Source organism: Hermetia illucens, chromosome 2 (genome assembly GCF_905115235.1).
Source record: "Hermetia illucens chromosome 2, iHerIll2.2.curated.20191125, whole genome shotgun sequence".
Classification (NCBI taxonomy): domain Eukaryota; kingdom Metazoa; phylum Arthropoda; class Insecta; order Diptera; family Stratiomyidae; genus Hermetia; species Hermetia illucens.
Genome location: NC_051850.1, coordinates 154,462,247 through 154,475,711, shown reverse-complemented (window position 1 = coordinate 154,475,711; position 13,465 = coordinate 154,462,247). Strand labels below are relative to the sequence as shown.

Genomic DNA, 13,465 nt, shown 5'->3' with positions numbered 1-13,465 from the left:
TCGCTCTAAAATGCCCATTCTGTCGGAAATCAGATTTCCCTCTTTGTCTCGGCAGATGAGCATCGAGGTGTATAAGGTTTCATCCTGCTGACTTGTTGGTAAAACTTCCGCGCCTGGTGCGGTTGCTCCCTGTACTTTTCTAGTTCACAGACTTGTTGGTTCTCCCGGGCTTCCTTTTTCCGTCTGTGAAGTCGCTTCTCCACTCGACGGAGTTCGTGATAAGTCTCTGCGCGTGCCCGCGTTCTTTGAGAATGCAACATTACTCGGTATGCAGCATTCTTCCGTTCCGTTGCTAGCTTACATTCATCGTCAAACCAGCCGTTCCGACTCCTTTTGCGGCTGGGGCCAAGTATGTTTGTGGCCGTATCCATGATAACGCTCTTCAGGTGATTGTGAAGATCATTTGTTGATGCTTCATCTCCAGGTTCTCTGTTGACTGCGGTTATTGCGGCATCCATTTCCCTCTTATAGGTGTCGCGGAGGGTTGTGTTGTGGATGGCTTCAGTGTTCACTCTCACCTGATTGTCAGAGGGGATTCTAGGTGGTATTGTTATTCGAGCTCGGAGCACCATGCCAACGAGATAGTGATCCGAGTCTATATTGACCCCCCTATATGTTCTGACATTCATCAAGGCTGAGAGTAAATAATTTGGTAATCGTAAAATAACGTGAGTATTGCATTTGAAGCACATTCACAGAATGAATTGATGACGTATTACTGAAAATATCCATACAAATCGGTTTGTGCAGACAGTTCAGAGTTTCATTGGAAAACAAGAAATTTCGATTAAGGACACGTACAATTTTGTCAACAATATGAAAAAAACGTGACCCCTTCTTCCACATAATTTCAAGCCTAGTATTAGGGGTCCTTTGGACACTTCGATCCGTCATCTCTTGTTATACGTCACGTGTCCTTTTAACCGATGCGTGGATCCGAACCGGATCCTAAAAATTCACAAACATGGGCATTCGCGCGAGTCTACCAAAAGATCAACATGCAAGCTAAATGGGAATTGAAAATAAACAAGTCGGGAAACCGGAAGCTGAACGCTGAACGCTATTTCAGCTTACAAAAACTGTTCCGCTCGAAACATCTCCCCATAGGGTCAAAGCTCTTACTGTACAAGACAATGAAGAACTTTTGGCCCCCTACATGAGGATGGACGATTCCGTAGCCTACATACCAACGAAATCTATGAGCGATACCACGAACGTCTGGTTGTGGATAAAATACGGCTCAACAGGTTACGGTGGGCGGGTCACTTAATCCGCATGGATGAGGATGATCCAGCCCGGAAAGTCTACAAGGGCAATATCTATGGTAGAAAAAGAAGACGAGGCAGACCCTGCCTGAGATGAAGCGATGGTGTAGGCCAGGACGCCAGACGGCTTTCATTGGTGGACCTCGGCGCAAAACCGGGATGTTTGGAGTTCCTTATTAACGCAGGCCTAGACCGAATACCGGTTGTTGTGCCGTCAATGATGATGATGATTGAATTTTTCCTCCTATATTATTTTTACATACAGAAAATCATTTATTTTTTATTCTCCATTTTCACTTAGTGATGGTATCATTTTAGTTGGTTAGGTGTATCCGGATGACTCAAATGGTTAGATCGTTGAGCTGTCGTAGTGGAGAGTCGCGATTCAAATCTCACTGGTGACAGGGGGATTTGTTATCGTGAGTGGATGTCTGATGCCAGTCGACCCAATTGTGAACGAGTACCTGAGTCAAATCAGGGAAATAGTCTCGGGCGAACGCAATGCTGACCACATTGCCTCCTACAGTGTATTGTATTTGGCCGCTACAGGCTTGAATGAAGTGCTCTAACACACTTCAAGTTCTTGATTCAATATGGATTGTTGCGCCAAAGATTATTATTATTGTATCATTTTAGTTTCTTATTTTATTCTTGATTTAAGTAGAATACCATGAATTTCCGCTAAATTTCTTTTGATTTGAGGCTTCCGTTTTCCCTCCCTCTCTCTGCCCCAGCAGAAATTTATTACAAAAAGGGATTCTTCAATAGAATGGTCTGAGGATACCAATGCAGGGAGGAATCCTTGAAGGTCGCGCCTCACCATACATCTGAGGTAGGAGAAGCATCGATTAAGGATGTGATCATTCGTGGATCAACCCTTTCGATAGCAGCACTCGGATCCGGAATTTTACGCCTATATGCGCGCGGTCAAGCCGTTATATCTTTCTATTTTACTTCTAGGTTTAGCTCGGTTGAAGATCTTACGATAAGTACGTGTGAAACATCCTGTTTATGAATTTTCAGCAACCGAGGCAGACCCACGCATCGGTTAAAAGGACACGTGAATATTTGAATGATGACAAGTAAGTGAAGTATTCAAAGGACCCCCACATTTCTCAACCTGGCTAGCACTGAGTCATTCAAGCACGTGCCCAAGAACACTTCGATAGAGCTTCAATTTTTGCGGGGGTGCACGGTGAATTTTGCCATCTACGTTTAAAGTTTTGGGGTAGCTCTCACCTCTTGGTCGTTGCCGGCAACTCAGGTTGATCTTTTCACCATCGTCCATTCGTTTTTCCCATTATACTATTGTTCATTAGAGACCATGTGCAGAATTGTTTTTTTTAATAGTTACAATCCTTTGTTTGTAATATATGTAGCTTTGACCGGGGTCTAAGAGAGCACTAATTGTATTGATGGGCGTTTTCGTCTACTTTGAATATGTTTCCCTCAGGGATCACAGGATAATTTTTTTCTCGAAATCTTCATAACAACGAAAATATAAGCGGTAAAAAATTTTCAAAGGATTTATTTGTCTTCCGACCATTTTTTAAAACTATTTGCTTGTTTTTGGCAAGATTTTCGTTTGCTAATTTCATGGACAATTTCCAGCGGAAAAATATTACTTTACTTCAGCAAAATATTTTTTTTCAGTTTGTGATAATAATTGAAATATTATTAGCAAACGTAATAACAACTCAAAATCAAGAAAATGTCGAAAAGAAATGAGTATAAATATAATAAGTAAAATAAAATCGTACAGGCAAAATCTGTAAAAAAAAATACAGATGAAAAAAAACGAATTCAAATTTGAGTTGACAATTTCAAAGCATTTCATGTAAGCCAGACCATGGGCGAATATTTGAAGAAGTTGCAGTTCAGTGGCTGGTAGTTACAAGGAGCTGTCAATGTCATTTTCGTACCAAAGTTTGTCACTATTTCTTATCAGAGAAGAGGCGACTTATTAAAAGGAAATTATACCCTTTGAAGAGGACTTTTGTTTAAAGTTTATTGACAAACCGCAAAATAACAGACTGTACTTTGAACTGACGAAGACTAGTGATTGGCGGACAGTGTCCGGACATTAAATTCGGGTTAATATGTCGGCTTTCACCGAGAGTGCGTTGATTAAAAAGTTGAATGAGTTAAATTCGAGTCAGCAAAGCATCCAAACGCTCTCGCTATGGCTCATCCACCATCGCAAACATCACGTAGGAATAATAAAGACGTGGTATCGTGAGTTGCAGAAAGGTAATTTGCCAAACCGTTGCAGGCGATTCGCTTTGGCCACTCTAACCTAAAATCTGTTTGCGAACTTCCACAGCGCCTCAGAGCAAAAAACTGACCTTCATGTACTTGGCCAACGATGTGATCCAGAACAGCAAAAAGAAAGGCCCCGAGTACGGCAAGGAGTTCGGCGTGGTGCTGCGCAAAGTGTTCAAACACATCAACGAGCACTGCGACGAGGAGAAGCTCTTCATGAACGTCGATCGCATCCTGAAAATTTGGGAGGACCGCGGCGTTTATGACCTCGACACCATCAAGGAGTTCAGGAAGGACCTCTTCAAGACGACGGAACCGCAGAAATTCAAAAAGCCAGAAGTCGGTGAAAAGAGGAGTCACGACGGCAGCAACTCGGTGCACAGCAAAAAGTCTCGGATCCAAAAGGAACACAAATCCGAGCACGAAAAACGCGAGAAAAACAGAACTGAAACCGTCGAAATCAACGGTAAAGTAGAGACGCACGTGACGCTCAGTCCGCACGTGCCTGTAGGAGACCCTCCTGAACCACAAGAGTTGATCAAGGCTCTCAGTGACCTCGAAAACTCTGCCTCGAGTGACGCCGTGGTGCGCGAGCGGATCGCCAACCTGCCGCCCGAGATCTCAGAGCTTTCGAACCTATCCAAAGTGGAGGACAAAGAGACTGCATACAAATTGATTGAACAGGTAACGTAGGCGCAGGGTTTGACCGCCTTCTGGCTCTGACGGTTTGTCTGTTTTAGGTAAACGAAGCCGTTCAGCTCCTCAACGACTACAACACGCGCCTGGCCGCCGAGATGGAGGACCGGAAGAAGCTCACGGTGATGCTGAGGGACTTCCAGGCCGAGCAGAGGGAGCTCCTGGTCCAAGCAGAACAGCGATTAGAGGTGCGAGTCACTTGAAAACAATTTTTGGATATTCGTAGTTTTTGTAGCGGTAAATGCGAATGAGATCAGAGTTACGGGTCGAGGTCCAAGTTGGCCCGATTGCGCACTTTAAGTGATTGCAAGTTCGCCGCGCGGGTTGGCCAGAGGCTCAGAAAGGAGCCGAGCCAACTTTTAGGCAAAGTGACTGTTCCGTTTTTGTACTTGATCAATAAATGTTGAATAATAGTGTTTGGGTGTTAAATGGCAACGGGACGGATGGGGATTTCGATTTTGATGGAGACATTACTGCTCAGCCGGGAAATTTGCTTGAATCCTATCACGGGTGCGAGTGTTTTCGTTGCACATCTGTTCCGCTGTTTACGCTGTTTCGTTTACTGTTTGAAGTGCTAAATTGATATGCAAATGAGTTTTATGATGGATGCTTTCTGTAACTAAAATGACTTTCCTCATGTTTGTTTCTCCTTTAGGCGCAAAGGTTGATTAAGGCCTTGATCTCTTTCTAGGCAAACCTTCGTTCTTTCTCTTCTGTTGTGTACGTCGTTTTTTCGGCTTTTTTCATAGTGGGGAAAAAGGCTAAATTTTGTTTTTCAAATGCCGAGCAAAGAGTTTCATTGCTCATATACCGGTATTTCGAGGACTAGTCCTCCTCCTCAGTGAGTTCATGTATGATTATGAGCAATAAAAACCCTTTATTCGGCATTTGGAAAACAAAATTTAGTCTTCTTTTCCCGCTATGAAAATTCGTCCATCCTTCAATTTTCCTAGGAGGGGCTGCATTGAGATAGGTTTTTATCGCAAAGCCCCGTTTTTGGCCCTCGGTGCATCCTCGAGTTCGGTAACCTCACAAGATTTGTCTTAACTTCGTCAATTACATGCTCTCAGCATTTTCACCGCTTGTCGTGAACCCGGACTCCCAGCATCCTTTTTGGTATCCTTATTGCATTCATTTGTTCGAGAAACCTATCATTCAAGAGCGTTAATCTACTTCCCCAATTCTTCGACTTCATTACTGTTTGATACATGCAAGGTGTTTCGAAACCAAAATGGTTAGATCTCCTTTGTTATTTAAATACAGTAGAATATCATAATTCGTATCGTCAAAGGACTGACGATTTTGAACGAAATATTGAGATTACCAATTATCGGGAATGAAAAGTAAAGAAAATTACCTTTGGGGACCGGCAAATTTGTGCCAATTCGTGCGGAATTCGAATTATTGATGAACGAATGATCGGGACTCCACTGTGTTATATTTTAAGGAGTGATATTTTAATTGTTATGTGTTACTTTAATTAGGTGTACTCAGGGTATCGAGGTTTGGGTAAGAATGAAGGATTTTCTCCGTTGTCTCAATTGCCACTTCGCTCGCCAGCTTCGATTGTATATTATCCTTGTCGGGGTTCAATCTTTTACCCTCTGGTTCCTGTAAGGTCGCCAAGCTTTCTTGTGCATCTGGCTTTCCACTGTTCCGCATTCCATTTGATGCTGTGCTCTTTCTCTATGATGTGCCGTGTTATCATCGTTTTCGGTGTTGCGCTATTCCTTTTCTTCTTCCTGTCCGTTTCCGCTTCTCGCGCTTACTCTGCCTAGCAGATTGATAATCTGGACATGTGATTTTGTATATTGCGCTGGGTTTGTTTTTAATTTTTAAGTCTTTTTTCTAAGGATCCTAGCCTGGTTTTGATTTGGTGCATCCTACTCGATGCCACCACGACGATTTTCAATTCTTCTTTCTTTTTCTTTAGCTTCGACGAGGCCGCATCTATTTCATCATCAACGGCGCAACAACCGGTATCCGGACTAGGCGTGCCTTAATAAGGAGCTCCAGACACCCCGGTTTTGCGCCGAGGTTCACCAATTCGATATCCCTAAAAGCTGTCTGGCGTCCTGACCTACGCGTTCGCTCCATTTCAGACAGGGTCTGCCTCGTCTTTTTCTACCATACATATTGCCCTTATAGACTTTTCGGACTGTATCATCCTCATCCCACCTTAATCTATTGGGCCGAATTTTATCCACAACCTGACGGTCATGATATCACTCATAGTTTTCGTCGTTATGTAGGTTACGAAATCGCCCATCCTCATGTGGGGGGCCAAAAATTCTTCGGAGGATTCTTCTTTCGAACGCGGCCAAGAGTTCGCAATTCTTCTTGCTAAGAACCCAAGTCTCCGAGGAATACATGAGGACTGGCAAGATCATTGTCTTGTACAGTAAGAGCGAAACAGTTTTTGTAAGCTGAAATAGGCTCTGTTGGCTGCCAACAACCGTGCATGGATTTTATCGTCATAGCTCTTATCTGTTGTGATTTTCGACCTCAGATAGTCTCCTATCTTTATTGTTTTCGTTTGACCAGTGCCATTCGATGATGTTCGTTCTTTCGGTTTTAGCGCTGACCTTGCCACCATGTACTTTGTCTTGCCTTCATTAGTGTGCAGCCCAAAATCTCTCGCCGCCTGCTCGATCTGGATGAAAGTAGACTGTTGACATATCGTCAGCATAGGCCAGTAGTTGGGTGGACTTGAACAGGATGGTGTCTCTTGCATATATATTGGCATCGCGAATCACTTTCTCCAGGGCCAGGTTAAAGAGAACGCATGATAGGGCATCCCCTTGTTTTAGACCGTTGTTCATGTTTAATGGTCTCGAGCTTGATCCTGCTGCTTTTATCTAGTCTCGCACATTGACCAGGGTCAGCCTAGTCCGTCTTATCAATTTCGTTGGAATATCGAAGTCGCTCATGGCCGTGTACAGTTTTACCTTGGCTATGCTGTCATAGGCGGCTTTAAAGTTGATAAATAGATGGTGCAACTAATGGCCATATTTCAACAGTTTTTCCATCGCTTGCCGCAGGGAGAAAGTCTGATCTGTTTCTGATTTGCCTGGAGTGAAGCCTCTTTGGTATGCGTTAGAGACAGATAATGCCCCGTCGCCAGTTGTCAGGCATTGATTCGCATTCCCATATTTTGAGAATCGATTGATAAAGCGCTTGGAGTAATTCGTCGCCTCCATATTTAATCCATTCCGCTGTAATTCCATTGTCTCCTGGCGACTTATGGTTTTTAAGCCGATGAATTGCACGGACTGTTTCTTCTATGCTGGTGGTGACAGCATTTGTCCGTAGTCTTCAGTTGGCGGGACCTCCAACTCGCCGATATTTTCTTTGTTGAGCAGTTCATCAAAATACTCAACCCATCGATCGAATATGCCCATTCTGTCGAAAGTCAGATTTCCCCGTTTGTCTCGACAGGATGAGCATCGAGGTGTATGAGGCTCCATGTTGCTAACTTGTTGATAAAACTTGCGCGCCTGGTGCAGTTGCTCCCTGTACTTTTCCAGTTCACTGACTTGTTGGTTCTCCCAGGCTTCCTTTTTCCGTCTGTGAAGTCGCTTCTCCGTTCGACGGAGTTCATGATAAGTCTCTGCGCGTGTGAGAATGCAACATGAATGCAACAGTACTCGGTAAGCGGAATTCTTCCGTTCCGTTGCTAGCTTACATTCATCGTCAAACTAGCCTGGGGCCAAGTATCTTTGTGGCCGTTTCAATGATAACGTTCTTCAGGTGGTTGTGAAAATCATTTGTTGATGCTTCATCTCTAGGACATCTGTTAGCTGCGCTTATTGCGGCATCCATTTCCCCCTCATAGGTGTTACGGAGGGCTGCGTTGTGAATGGGTTCAGTATTTACTCTCACATGACTGTCAGAGGGGATTGTAGGTGGTGTCGTTATTCGAGGTCGGGACCCTATGCCAAGTAGATAGTGGTCCGAGGCTATATTGCCCCCCTATATGCTCTTACATTCATCAAGGCTGAGAGGTGGCGGCGTTTGATCAGCACGTAGTCAATTTGGTTAAAAGTGGTCCCGCCTGGAGAAACCCATGTATGTTTGTGGATCGCTTTCCGCGCAAACCAGGTACTTCCAATAACCATTTCGTGCGATATTGCTAACTGAATAATTCGCAGTCCATTATCATTGGTATTCCTATGTAAGCTATGGGAGCTAACGTATCGCCAGCCCTACTTGACTGTTGAAATCTCCAAGTATTATTTTGATATCATACTTGGGACAGGCTTCGAGGGTTCGCTCAACTGCCTCGTAGAAGGTATCCATCTCCGACTCTGCAGTCTCCTCTGTAGGGATCTCGCAAGCGCAGAGTGCATAGCCGTTCGCTTATGTTTTCAAAGCCGATAACAGCAGGTTTCATTTTTTGGCTGACTAAGAAACCTACTCCAAGCACATGGTTTACTGGATGGCCGCCATAATGTATGGTATAGTGGCTCTTCTCCAGGAAACCAGTCCCTGTACAGCGCATTTCTTGCAACACTGTTACATTCGCCTTATATTGGAACAGGGTATCGGCTAGCTGCTCCATCTCTGTACAGGGAGCGCACGTTCCATAAGAAAATGCGCAAATCATTATTCCGTTTTCGTTGCTGGGTTCGTCGTTGTAAAATCCATCCAGTCCGAGGCTCCTGTTGTGGCTTCGTTGCAATTTGTTTTCCGTGTAGGGTTGTCATCCCTACCCAACCCCCAATTTGGAGGACCAGTTGGAACAATTTGTCCGGTTTTTAGACGCGGGAGACTCTCCTTCATCCTTCTCCGTCTGCAGCTTTTCGTTAAGAAAGCGCTCCCAGCGGTCCCCACGTGGATGTGAAGTTGGTACTAGAGCTGTTGGTGTTGTTTCACCAGGCGTTTCCCAGGTTTTATGCTCCATCGAGGCTACCAATCCACGTTTCGCTCTGGAACCTATACTACCCTTTGACCTTTGTTCCCTTCATCAGTGCTAACAAGTCAGACTTGTGGTTCCCGAAATATTGGTAACACTAGCAAATAGAAAAGAAAGTTTTAATTATTTTAAATAATTTAATCGCTAGAAATGCTGCGTAATTACACTCAGATAACTATGCAGTGTCCTAGAACTCCCGGCTGATAAACACAAGTGGTCCATTGGACAAAACCACGTCAACTACCCTCGGCTCAGGGCCAACTGAAGTTGCTATGCTTTTCCTAATATAGAGTCCCCGACGTAACTCTATCCTAAAGAGGGCCAGAATCGGCTTGAAGCCAACTAGTGACCAGCCTGTCTAGAGGAAGTAAGGCTGGTACTTTCCCTATCCGTGACTCGACTTTTATTTTAATTTTGTATTTGCTAGAATCGGCAAAGATCCATAATTGCCAAAGTTCAGACATCAATCTTCCGTAGCAATAAAAAAATGCAATTCATCAACATGCATGAATAAAAACGTATACATAAAAAACTGATTATTCGTAGCACATGGTGAAAACTAGTAGGCACGGTTTAGGTGGATGTGTCAGTACTCCGAGCGAAGCAGCATAGGTGATTCATTCGCTCTCTACGCTGGCTCGCTTCGGGATAGTACTTTGCTACTGTTACGTACCAAAAGTGTGTGTCTAAAGCTTTTGACGTGGACTTTTCTTATCATAACAGACATTCAAAGCACTTTGTAATAATCGCCTGTTCGACAATGCATTATCGTGGTGGAGAAGTACCGCAGCTCCAAGTTCGTTCCATCAATGCGAAAGAACCTAAACCTGATGTTGGCATTGAAACAGCTGCATTTCCAGGTTTTGGATAAAATAGCGGAGACGATTTTAGAAATGCCAATACGTCCAACATTAAGCATGGGAACATCGTTTGTAGGAACAACCCTACTTAGCTATTCAAATTGTTCGACAACCTCCATATTCTGCCCATTAATGCAGTTGGGAGGAGTGCAATGCCCCGTCAGATAGTGAACTTTGATTTTGTTGGTGGCCTTTTAGAGTCCGATTTTCCTTGCATACTAGATAACCAAAGCCATTTGGCTAAAATATCTGATTCGGTAAGAGAGCAAACAAATGCCATCAGCGAAGAAGAAGTGCTTGACGTAAGATGCCATAGTCCAGTAAAACCCTCTACGTTCTTTGCCAGACCAGCAGAATGACATCAGCAGCAATAAGAAGAAAAAGTATTGGCGATAAAATGCAATTGTGGCTTTGGACCCTAAATTCCTCTGAGATTTTACCTCAATGCAGCAAGTGTTATTTTGTGCCATCTTCACTCTCTTCTTCTTTACGACATGAGGAAGCAGCCAACCCAACCCAAAATTGTTGCACTCGAGACAGCTGCCCTTTTTCGGACTATTGAAAAGCTTACCAGTACCAGCAAGATCTTTCGCAGTGTCTCCATATTTTCGCATTCAGCCAGGTCTTGTGGCGGCCCAGTGTTCACTTTTAGCATTCTTAGGTGAGTTACGCATTTACGCACACAGTGTTGGACTCCCGGTTCGGTACGTCGTCGGACTACCAACTAAACACCTCCCCATCGTCAGAGAGCTAGCCTGGAACCGTTTATCACATTACTTCGGGCTAGTCCCCGAACTCTCCCGCCTTGCGGAGCCTTCAAATCAGGGAATTCCTTTCACCAACGGGAGGGAAGAGGGGGAAGGGAACTGTCAGTTCAAGGAACCCCCTGTCATCCGGCTCCTCTACCGGTCGAGTTCTATCTTCTTAGCAACGAGAAGGGCCCGAACGTAATGGGCAACGCGGTTCCACCTGTCAACAGTCCTCAGCATCTCTTCGACAATGTTGTCTGGAGACAGATCCCCTGTGTTTAAATAGAGCTGCTAACGAACCCCATCCCACCTTCCACAAGAAAAAAAAGTGTAGTGGGCGTCGTCCACAACTCCATTGCATAACACACAAACCGGAGAACGCGCCTTTCCAATCTTGTGCAGGTAAGACTGAAAACTTCCATGCCCACTTAAAAATTGGGTAAGGAAATAGTCAGTCTCACCATGCTTCCGATTCAGCCACACACCTAAGTTGCCGATGAGCCGCGCAGTCCATCTGCCTCTAGTTTCATTTTGCCAAGAGAGCTGCCACTCGTCTAGAGTGTGTTGCCGTTCTTCGCGAGCAACCACCTCCCTTGGCTCATCTCCCTTGGGCTTGTATATGGCTTATCTCCCTTGCGCTTGTATATGGCTTAACGCTCCTTAGGAAGAAGGGCAACGGGGATCACTCCCGCGATCATCATCACGGCCGGTTCAGAGACAGTGCGGTACGCAGACGCCACCCGCAAACCCCCCGATTTCTTAGGTGAGTGGATCAGAGTTTCTGTCACTCTATGTTACTCTGCAAGTTGGGAGAAGGAGCTTCCTACTACTAGACGACAACCAGGTTGCAGAGACGGCCCGAATTGAATTTAAAGGCCGACACTTTGTTCCTCTGCGAGGTTACACAAAAGCGATACGCGACGTATGTACGAGACCATTAGATTATGGTCCTTTTCGTGGCACTGGCCACGAAGCCCCCCATTTTGTCACCAAAATGAAATATCCATTAACGACAATATATACGTAACCTTTCGGCGGTAAAATCATGTGGGAAACATAAATAGCAAATATAACTTCAGTTACAAAAACGTTGTCTTTAGCTCAAGTTTTGTATTTTTTCTGATGCTGGATTCACAGCCTATCACAGAGTTCTTTCCTAGGTACTTCAGTTACGCTAATCAGCGAATCATGATTTAAATTCACAAAATTCTGAGTTATTCAAAATTGTCTATTTTTTCAGGAATTCACGCAAAAACTCTCAAAAATGAAAGCCGTACAGAAGGAAATTCGTGATCATCTCTCCAATCTGCCCGATCTCACCCAACTACCTGATGTAACTGGTGGCCTTGCACCTTTGCCGTCTGCAGGTGATTTGTTTAATGTTCACTAACATAGACGTGGCCTGCAGGATCTCCGAGAGTTTATTCAGAAGAGAGTGCAGAAAATGAAAGCCGCAACCGATGTACAGAAAAAGGGAGAATGACCATGTAAAATGTTAAAAGTATTTCCCGTTAGATGATAAAATAATATAACTACGATTTGAGTATCACAATCCAGAGTAAATTATGAGGAAATCACAATGAGAATGATGAATTTAGGTTAAGTAAAAATAGGCGTTTACACAGACTGTATAATTGTACATTGCGTAAATAATCCAGAAATTTGTATAAATTAAATTTTCGATGCAATCCTTTCTACCTACGATCAGGGTATCCAAGCCTTCTGAAAATATTAAATATAAAATTATTATTAATTAGATACCAAAGGCAACAAGGTTCATTGAGCACGCTCGAATTACACATAAAATAAAATATTTACATTGTGCCCACTACAACGAAGCTTCCGATTTAATGGAAAAAGCATATGCAGCCAGCGCCGTATTGCATTAACTGGAATGTCAGCCGACCGCATTGTAAAAGCGCGCTTTCTCCTCCAATTACGCGTAAATGTACTGATGGGACTTTGTAGCCTTTGATATTGCACCGCCGATGTGATCCTGGCAACTTTTGGGGTTTAGAAATAAATTGTAAAAAATATATATTCAGCATTGTAACTACTCAATTGATAATTATTAAATAATTTAACTTTGTGTTTTTGATGAACACGCGATTTACTTTATTATCTTTTAGTTTAAAACTTCCGGGGGTTGATTATATCCTGTAATACACACAAAACTCTTTGTGTAATTTTTATCACTTGAAACCTCTTTACGCTATGTAACGTTTACTATTAACCAAAACAAAATGAAAACGATGCAGCATTAGGTGGTTTAGTTAAAAATGTTATCGAGTTTCTTATCTTTATTTTTGTTTCCTATAACATTACCAAAAAACATGAAAGTAGTAAAGTTAGGAAAGTTTGGCCGATTGTAATGCAAAATACGCTGGTGATGTTTAGGGTACACATATGCATTATACAATGATGTGAGATAGAATTATGATATACATAATTATACAAAATTTCATAAATTTCATGCAAAAATAAATGAAAATGTTATTCTGCAAATTTCAACATTTTCCCTTAAGTTTTAAGAACATTTTCTAAGTAATATTATCTAGGTATATTTGCAGCAACCTCCAAGTAGCTCGCAGCAACGGTTGCTGTTAGCGTTGCTATCCATGAGTTTCAACGGTGGTGGAAAGTTCCCCGTCGAAACGTGGTTGTCCGCAGCTGTGCTAGCCAGGCTAAAGAATGTGGTGGGTGGCTGACACTTGGATA

General features: G+C 43.4%; 1 protein-coding gene across 1 annotated transcript; it reads left to right on the top strand.

Moving 5' to 3' along the window:
- Positions 1-3,163: 3,163 nt before the first annotated feature.
- On the top strand, positions 3,164-13,017 carry LOC119649347 (regulation of nuclear pre-mRNA domain-containing protein 1B). Its single transcript, XM_038051455.1, has 4 exons — positions 3,164-3,515; positions 3,589-4,211; positions 4,268-4,411; positions 11,988-13,017. Exons 1-4 carry the CDS (start codon positions 3,365-3,367, stop codon positions 12,135-12,137), a joined length of 1,068 nt encoding a protein of 355 aa, XP_037907383.1. The 5' UTR covers positions 3,164-3,364; the 3' UTR covers positions 12,138-13,017.
- The last annotated feature ends 448 nt before the right edge of the window (positions 13,018-13,465 follow it).